At 54.2% G+C, this 9,351-nt stretch overlaps 1 protein-coding gene across 1 annotated transcript; it reads right to left on the minus strand.

Moving 5' to 3' along the window:
* Positions 1-281: 281 nt before the first annotated feature.
* On the minus strand, positions 282-2,960 carry LOC105707342 (protein S100-A15A). The gene is made up of 2 exons (XM_012438292.2): positions 2,811-2,960; positions 282-458 (listed from the first exon to the last, which is right to left on the minus strand). Exons 1-2 carry the CDS (start codon positions 2,958-2,960, stop codon positions 282-284), a joined length of 327 nt encoding a protein of 108 aa, XP_012293715.1.
* Positions 2,961-9,351: the final 6,391 nt, after the last annotated feature.

The raw sequence follows: 9,351 nt of genomic DNA on the forward strand, positions 1-9,351 counted from the left end.
TTCATCCACCTAAAACAGATCTTTCCCAGGTTGGGGCCAAACCTTCTTTTTCCGAACTGCAGGTGAAGCCTAGAACCAAGTGCTGACACGTCCTTGGAAATATGTATGAAATTGTTTATTCTCTCTCACACTGTGTCCTTTCCACAGACACGTACCCACATGTGCACACACAAAGAGACGCACACAGACACACAGAGCTGGGTCGCCCATTCGGCTGCCGATAGCCAGGTCACGCCTCCTCCCGGGTCGGGCTCCGGTGGGCAGGAGGCTGCCTGAGCCCTCTAGTAGAGGCCGCGCTGGGCGCAGTGGCGGGCGCACAGCCGCCGGCGGTACTGCAGCTGGTAGTCCTTTACCAGCTTGCCCAAGACATAGAGGAACTCGTCGAAGCAGAGCTGGTCGTCCTTGTTCTTGTCTGCCGCCCGGAACAGCTCTGTGACGTAGTACGGCTCCTTCCGGCCCTGAGGAGTGAGCAGAGGGTCAACCACCCACCCCGGCACGCAGCCCACCTGCCAGGCTCCCCACCGTCCACTGGGAGGGGATGTCACTGTGGCCCCGCCTGCAGGGGTTTACAGGAAATGACTCCTCACTCCAATAGTCAGTGACTAGGACACCAAATGCTGCAAAGTTAGGCTCAAGAGACAGGGGCACAGCGGGTGTCCCCGTAACCGAGCCTGGAGCTAGCTGCATGCGTGCAGACAAAGGCGGTAAACTGGGTACCGTTGATGGTTAACTGCCTGCAGTCCCCAGGCAGCACTGGCACCCCAGACGCACTTCGCATCCACCGCCAGCCGCTGTTCACACCTCTCTTCACTGCGCTGGTCTGCAGACTCCTCTGGAGGAACAACCCAGCCAGGGCTTCCTCAAGGCAGGGCAGTGCCTTCCTCCACACCAGGAGCTCTCCAAGAGCAGAGTCGACCTGGCCCTCGAGTCCGCATCCCCAGCACTGCTGCAGGGCTGTGCCCAGGGGGTCAGAGGTTTGCATGCCTGTGCATCCGCCCGCATCAGAAGCAATTCCCAGGCAGATGCCCAGCACGCAAACCTCTGACCGCCTGGGCGCTGGGCCCCCATAGAGCGCAGAACGAGGGAAAGGACAAAGCCGGGAGCCTGGGAGTTGTCCAGATTGTTCCGAGGCAGGTGGCCCAGCGATGGCCCTGAGGGCTGAGAAGTGGGGACGGTAGAGGAGGGGAAAGAGGCATTTGAGGCAGAAGGAAGAGCAGGAAGAAAGTCAGGGCCAGAGCACAGCACGGGGACAGAGCGGGGAGAGACAAGGCGGGCATCGTGAGCACTGGGCGGGGCGGGTGAGGCAGCTTTCAGCAAGATTTGGCTGGTGGGCATGAGGAGCCCAGTGTGAAACCTTAGAAAGCACTTGGGGAAAGCAGCTGTGGGCAGCTTTGCAGCCTCTCTCCCCTCAGGGCACACCCCTGCCACCTGTTCCTGTGATCTTAACTGCTCCACAAAGCTGGTTACCCAGAGAGGAGCTGGAGGGTTCCCGCCTGGGGCAGGCTCTCCGGGATTCTCTCACCTCAGCCCACCTTCCCCAGGGCTGCCCTCTGTGCCCAGGTTCTGTCTCCAAGGGTTCCGTGCCCCCGGTGGGGCTGTGAGCCCCATGAGTGCAGGGTCCAGGCCGTCCCGGCACAGTTTGCCCTAGAAATGACTAGGCTTCCTGGAAACAGGACCACCCACAATCACTGCCCCCTCGCTCCGTCCCTCTCTAGAGGCGAGGCTGTCTCCTCTGGCGCTTCCCAACATTAGGCAGGGGAGATGGGAAGTGACCGAAGGAGAGTCTTCCCGGATGGAGTGGCCTTGAGTCAGGATGGACCAGAAGTCCTCTGGAGATGACAGTCCCGAGACCCCGGGGCATGGATAAAGAGCAGCACCCCACAGACACCTCTGCAGGCCTTGTAGTCCCCAAGGAGCCCAGTAATCATGGGTCTGGGTCTGATGACAAAAGAAGATGGGCAGGGCCTGAGGAGCTGTCTAAGCCTGGATTTGGGTCCTGGGCCTGTCCAGGTCTGAGAGGCTCTGGGGACAGGAGGTAGAAGGGGAGGTCATGTTTCCTACCCCCACCCCACCCTATTCCACCCTGGTTAGGGGGGCCACAGCAGCCCCCGCCATCCTCCCTCCAGGCATGGGGGCAGGAGGGCCAGGCTTGTGCAGCCCAGGAGAAGGGGCTGAGCTCAAAGGGCTGGCTGGGTGGCACGGGTGAGGGGCAGAGGCATCCACAGGTTTGTGGTTAGGACTGAGTTTCAGGAATCTGCTAAGTTTGGGCTGGAGAGAGGCCAGGCAGAGAGTTCGGGGACAGGGAAGGACAAGAAACACAGCTGTGCTGGGAACACCCCTCTGTGGCCGCAGATCCCGCCGTCTCCTGAATTAAAGATTCTCAGGGCCAGGCGCAGTGGCCCACACCTGTAATCCCAGCACTTTGGGAGGCCGAAGTGGACTGCTTGGGGCCAGGAGTTGGAAACCAGCCTGGTCAACATGGTAAAACCCCATCTCTACTAAAAATACAGAAATTAGCCGGGCGTGATGGTGGGCATCTGTAATCCCAGCTACTCGGGAGGCTGAGGCAGGAGAATCACTTGAACTTGGGAAGCGGAGGTTGCAGTGAATGGAGATCGCACCACTGCACTCCAGCCTGGGAGACAGAGTCAGATTCCATCTCAAAAAAAAAAAAAATTCTCATAGGAGACAGTGCCCTCTGTAATACCCTCACTATTCGCTTTCGACACTCACTTGCCACCCCAGAACCCACCTTGTACCGGTGCCCTGGCCCTGCTTGAACCCCCACCCTGATCCCAGACCCCGCGCACCAAGCTGTCCATGAAGCGGGGCACATTGTCCGTGAGCAGGGCCTGCAGCTCCTGCAGGGACAGGGTCTCCACATCGCCTTGCCGGGCCGCATACTGGTGGAAGCAGTGGATGATCTGGAAGAGAGATTCCTCCACTGGGGTGTCTGTCATGACGGCTGGGCACTGGCCCCAGGCAGGGGGCAGAACTGGAGGTGCAGGGGTGCAGCCGCCGGGGACAGTGGAGAGTCTGGGAAGAGAGAGCAGCGCCTTGTCAGCCGGTCCACAGCAAATGGTGCCTCCTCCAAGAACCTTCCGCCCTCTTGTATCTGCCCACATTCCCGCACCCAGTCTCAGGCCCCCGGGGTCCGTATACTCCATGTGACCCCTTGAAAACGTGACTCAAAGTCACTGCCTGCAGGAAGCTTTCCTGGAAAGTCTCAGGACAGGGCTCTGTCCATCCTCTGGGACTGAGGGCCTCCTGGGCACAGGAGCTGCCTCCTCCTCCCTCCAGCCTACCCCAGTTCAGCAGTTGCCTGCAGTCAAGAATGAGGAGAAACTAAAGACTCAGGCAAGACAGGGTTTGGGCTGTTTTCCAATAGAAACACTTTTAGACCCTTGAAAAGGCAGAATCCGCACTATCATAAACTGTCTTGTGCAACAAACAGAACAACCGCCCTACGCAGAAAACCCCGCCCTGCTCTTGAGCCGCTGTCCTCCTTCCCAGTCAAATCTATAGACAGCGCATGGATCCTGCCTTTGCTCCTGCCAACACCGCACTGTGCCAGCCTCTCCAGAGGAAGTCCCCATGCCATCAGCACCATCCTTCAGCCCTCACATCCCGTGGCCCTCCTGGAGCCTCTGTGCAGCCTCTCTGAGTGCTCTGATGCCTGTGACCCCCCACTCCTCACCTCCTATGGAGATCCTGAGGAGATCACCCTGTTAGGTCACCTGTGCTCCCTGGACTCTCCAGATAGGAGTCGGGACAATGCTGCTTCCACGGCTCATGGAGCCAGCCAGGAACCCAGTGAGCACTTTATGCAAATTATCCCATATCCCACGTAACCCCCACAAGGGTCATAGGAGGCAGGCACTGTCACTCCCATTTTCCTAAGGGGGAATTGAAACTCAGAGAGGATAAATAATTTCCCCAAGATCACACAACTGCTCCACCTGAGGCTGCGTTCAAACCCGCGTCTTTGGTAACAAGCCCAAAGGCGTGCTTTCGGCTCCGGTCCTAACCCCCTCTTGGGTCACGGTTGTGCTGTTGAGATGCCCATCCACACTGTGCATGTTCTCCAAAACAGGGAAGCTGTCCACCTCTGCTCTTCAGAACCTGCACAGACCCAACACAGACACCCACTCCCACAACTCTCTTGGAAGAGGCACTGACCTGTCACTGTTGGGGTGAGGTTCCGAATCCGCAGATCCAGCCTGTAGTTGATCCCAGAGATACCCCAGCGCTCAGGCAAGAGGCAGCTGTGGGAGCTGGGAACCCACCACCAAGCCCCACACCCCACCCATCCTCAGCACCTCCAATTCTGGCAGCCAGTGTTTGTCGCTCCACATGTCCTTCTGCAGCAGGACGGAGCCTTATAATTGCATTCCTGAGATGACATCACAACACTTAACTTCCTAAGATTAATGTTTTAGGGGCCCACTTCCCTCAGATCAGGATCTGAAGCATCTAAGAATCACAAAAGGTCCCATTATCTGTCTCCTTCCCTCAGAGCTTGTCCTCCCAGCTCCAGGGCTTGGGTGGGGTCAGACACACACTTAACTACATCTCCCTGGGATGTCCTCCCTCAATTAGCGAACCCCCAAATTCCACTGTCATGAAGCACATTCATTCCTTCATTCATTCAATAAATACTCCTGAGTACCTACAGTGTGCCAGGCCTTCTGCTAGGCAATACGCATGAGACGCAGGGCCAGCTCACAGGGTGGGGACGTGCGAGGGGACAGTCACACACTGTCACGAGGCACATGCAAGCCAACTGAGTGACACAGATGGGTGCTCCGGGCACGCAGGAAGGAACTCCTTCCACCTGGGGAGTTGAGGGAGACTTCCGTAGGGAGGTGATAGTTCAGCTGGGACTTGAAGAGACATTTTGAGTTGCAAGGAGGACTGGAGGGCCAGGAGGTCCAGACAGAGGACATGGCACAGGCAAAGGCCTGGGGGTGGGAACAGCACGACCTGCTCAGGGGATGGAGTCCCCAGGGTGCACCATGAGAAGTTAGAAGGAGCAAGGCTGGAGAGGCAGGAGGGAGACAAGATCTGAAGACCCCATGCCAAGCTACAGTTGTGACTTTGTCCCATCCAGCTTATAGTCTGCAGGTGGAGACAGACACCTAGCCAAAACTCCAAGCTACTGTACTTAGAAAAGCACCAGAAACTTGGTGCCAAACATGCATCGCCCACCTCACAACCCCTACCACCGGGGCCAGGGCAAGATGCCACACACGAACAAGGAAGGAAGCTAATAGAGGATTTTTTAAATCATTTGGGTGATGGATGGAGGTGAAAGAACAGTGGTAGAACCAAACTGTTTATCAGCAAATCACCGACTGCAATGTAAAAGTGACCCTACTCTGAGGGGGCCAGGCCTGTAGGCTCCACATCCCTACAGATGGTACCTGGGCCCTTGAGTGACAGGTGGGGTCCCGTCTGCCATCTCACCCCAACACAAGACTTCTCCCAGCCAGCCCCTTCTCCTTGGCCCCATTTCACCCCACACAGCTCCCTTGGGAGGGCCCGCATGGGCTGATGACTGAGTCTTCCAGAAGGGGGCGCCAAACGATAGGTCATTAAACCAGAGACTCCCATCTATGCATCCCTGAAGGTTTGAAGGTTAGAAAGAAAATCATAGATAGATACTGAAGCCAACACCTTTTCCAGTTTGCTGGGTGAGCCTTCATTGACTTAACATAGTGACTTCCCCAGCAAACAAGTGGTTTATCGGTACACTTTTATGTTTCTAAACTAAAAACATGGCTTGAATTTATCAGCCTTGCCAAGCTAGAGCCACAAAACAACTGTATTGAATTATTTGGTTCAGCCATCGTTCCCCTGGCAATTTATCCTAAAACAATTAACTAAGCAGATGTTAGAAAAAAAAATCATCAGGAAAATGTCCACCACTGCAGTATCTATAACCAAGAAACAAACATAAAAGCAAAACCTTAAAGCCATCTAATGAACAAACTTGGTATACCCATATGGTTCACCCTTGGACAATTGCTGGTTAATAGCTTGTTGTTGAGAATAAACTTCATTTCTGACCTATGGCTGGGGATGGTGGGGCAGACTGCGCTCCTCTTCACCCTAGCTTTTGTTCACCCCCCTACACCATGCCAATACCCAGGGGTGCACAGCTGTGCTGTAGCTGCACGTTTCACTCAATGTTACGCTGTGGACAGCTCACATGCTTCATGAATGCTAGCCTGATTTTTAGTGAGTACATAGCGATCATCTGTCTGCATGTATAAAATTTTGTCTTATGAATCCATTACTCTTAAACATTAAATTACTTTCATTTATACACTTTAATGTCAACTCTTCCTTAATGTTTATCAGAATTTTGCCATGGGTTAGGTACTAGGTGCACCTGTGCTGGGTGCTGTGGAGAAAGGGGACAGACATGAATTGAATAACATTCTGCCTTCCAGCAACTCACAGTCTGTAGGTGGAGACAGACATCTAGCCAAAACTTCAGGTACTATACTTAGAAAAGAACCACCAATATGGTGCCAAACATGCGTCTCCTATGTCACAACCCCACCACCCGTGGCCAGGGCAAGACTGTGATCGTGACAAACATGGCCTTCATGTCTTTCCGGTGTGCAGACCAGTTACTGAAAGCAATGCCCTGTGACATACAGAAGCCACTACAGCGGCAGAGTAGCGCTTTCTGGTGAAATTGAGAAAGGAGGTTACCCGAAATTGGCCCTGAAGCACTCCCACCCACGCTGCTGCCCGTACCCAGGATTTTAGACGCCTCAAGGATTGGAAAGACCTCAAGAAGGATAATACTCAATTTCTGACTAAGAGAGCAGTGGGGCAGCATGGAGCTCCCAGGCCCACTCCAGGTGCCCACCCTCCCTGCACCCCACGCTCACCCACCCGACAGCGCTCTGAGTCGCATCCTTTGTGGTTTCTGTGGCAGTCACGTTATTTAGGCATGGCTGATTAAATAATTGGCCACTGGTGAGTGAAGGCCTCCTGCAGCTGCTCTCTGGGGTCCCAGCATGGGGTTGAAGGCTCCAGCCCTCTAATCACATGGTTGGTTCCTCTGAAAACCAGCCCCATCCTGCAGCTATCTAGGAGTCCACCAAGAGTCACCTCATTAGCACAAACTCAGTGTGGCTGGAGGAGCTTGTTATGAATAGCAAAAGACGCCTTCTCACCCTTGTCATTCAGGAAATTTCAAGGGTTTCAGACTCTCAGTGTCAGGAACAGGGACAAAGACCAAATGTCCATTTCGTATCATCACGGGGATTCCATGTATATGTGAATCAAGATTTACTTAATTCCTCATTACTAAAATTTAATTGTTTTAATTTTTTTCCTGTTTCTACCAACTCCATTAACAATTTCATCCCCAATATATGATTTTGTGCAGCGCTCTCTGGTAGGCCTTGAAGAGAGAGAAGAATGCAAATGAAGTAAGAAAAGACTCTGCCCTTCAGAAGCTTTTGGTGAAGATCTTATTTTCAAAAAGCTGCAAGATTTCTGCCCGACGTGGGACACACAGCCCAAAGAAGGGCGGGAACCGGCAGGACGGCCCAGCACGTGGAACCATCTCCCGCCTGTCAACGGCGAGGTGTGTGCGCGGTGGCGCCACCGTGTGGACGTTTGGGAAACAGAAAAACAATTCTCTCCTCTCAGGGCCAGTTTTCACCTGAGTTTCTGACTGAATGATCACTGCCAACTTGAAATCTGGCTGAACAGGTACATTTCTCAGGATATTCATGGGTCACTTCCCAGCACTGTCTGTGTATGTGGCCTCTGAGAAAGCAACCCCCTTTATCAGAATAACAGAATTGACAGTCAATCCTTCCAGCAAACCCATTCTAGACAGGATGGTGGGTGTTAGCCCATCATTTTATAAGCCCCCTGCCACTTCACAGACCTTGGTCACGGCAAAACATTCCATGGAAAATCTGGCCGTGAGAAATGTCCCTAACCTCCTGACTGCAAGGCACAGGAACATCCTTACCATACCTGCCAGGCAAAGGTCCAAGAAACAGCCTATCACGTCCCACCATAAAAAGGTCCAAACCACCTGATCACATAAACAGCTTATCAATATCCTCCCAGGCAGCAAGCCATCCCACCCAGACCCCCACCCAGGCCTAGAAATTACCCCAGCCTGTAAGCGGCAGGGGGCTCTGGCATCAAGCTGGTCCCCCACCTCCTCAGGTCTTGTGCCAGACATAACACCTGCGTTGCTGTAGAGCCTCCGATTCTCTCTGCATCTTTCTTTAACCCTTGCCTTCCCTTGGACCACAGGCTCTAGACTGCAGCTGGGTGTTCTCATCCTCCAATGTGGATGGCTGACAGCAGAACTGAGTCCTAATAATCTCTTGTGAATGCTGTGGAACTCTCTCTCTCTGTCTCTCTATCCCCCTCTCCCAACTGCCACTTGAGTCCAGGAATGCAGCCGGCCAACACCACCCAGAAGGGCCCCAAACAGAAGAGCTGACTATCTTGGAACATTCCTGTGTCTCTCTCTGTCCTCCCCTCTGCTCCTGGCAGTGCTCCACCTCCTATTAAAAGGACGCCCTGTCAAAGCTTCCCCTGCTTCCCCCACCTGAAAAGTGATTTCTCCTCTTCCAAATTCCCACACACTTTATCTGAACCTTTCCGAAGACACCTGCCTCACTTGCTAGTTCAGCCAACGTTTACAGAGTTCTCTGCACTGGAGGCTGGGGGCACACGGCCAAGGGCAGGTGGCAACAAACTTAGCACATGTGCGACCAGGGCTGTCACCAAGATGTGCAGGGATGTGGGGGTGGTGGCTCTGCCTGGAGAAGGCTTCACAGAGAAAGTGACCACTGAACTGCCTGGGGAGCTGGGGGCTCCCGGGCTCTGTCCACCCCACTCTCTCACCACACAGTGGCTTAGTGGAGCTCTCTCCTGGGGCCGGAGCATGGCTCAAAGCACCGTCCACATCCACTCCATCTCCCTGACACCCCCACATCTGCTCATCAGGAGCACAGTCGGCACTCAAAACACAAATGAACGGATAAAATACAGCAAAGAGAACAAATGGCTTTCTGTTCTCTTCCCCAGCAACTTGAGATTTTCTAGAGACCCAGGAGTGAGTTGCCTCTACCTCAGACTGGGGAGAGGGGAGCTCCCCCAAAACATGGAGGAGATGAACATATCAACCAGGCAGATTCCTGTTCACGGCCAGCCTGTTGTGAGCTCTCCCCGGGATCAGCAGCTGCTGGGAGGCTGGATGTGTGATGGGGCGGGGTGGGTTTATGGAGTGTTTGTTCCAGACATGACACAGGGGAAGGGCTCACAGGGTTCACCGTGATCAGCAGGTGCAAAAGATAA

The sequence above is a fragment of the Aotus nancymaae genome, unplaced genomic scaffold (assembly GCF_030222135.1).
Source record: "Aotus nancymaae isolate 86718 unplaced genomic scaffold, 86718_ANA_hifiasm-v0.15.2.pri h1tg000108l, whole genome shotgun sequence".
Classification (NCBI taxonomy): Eukaryota; Metazoa; Chordata; class Mammalia; order Primates; family Aotidae; genus Aotus; species Aotus nancymaae.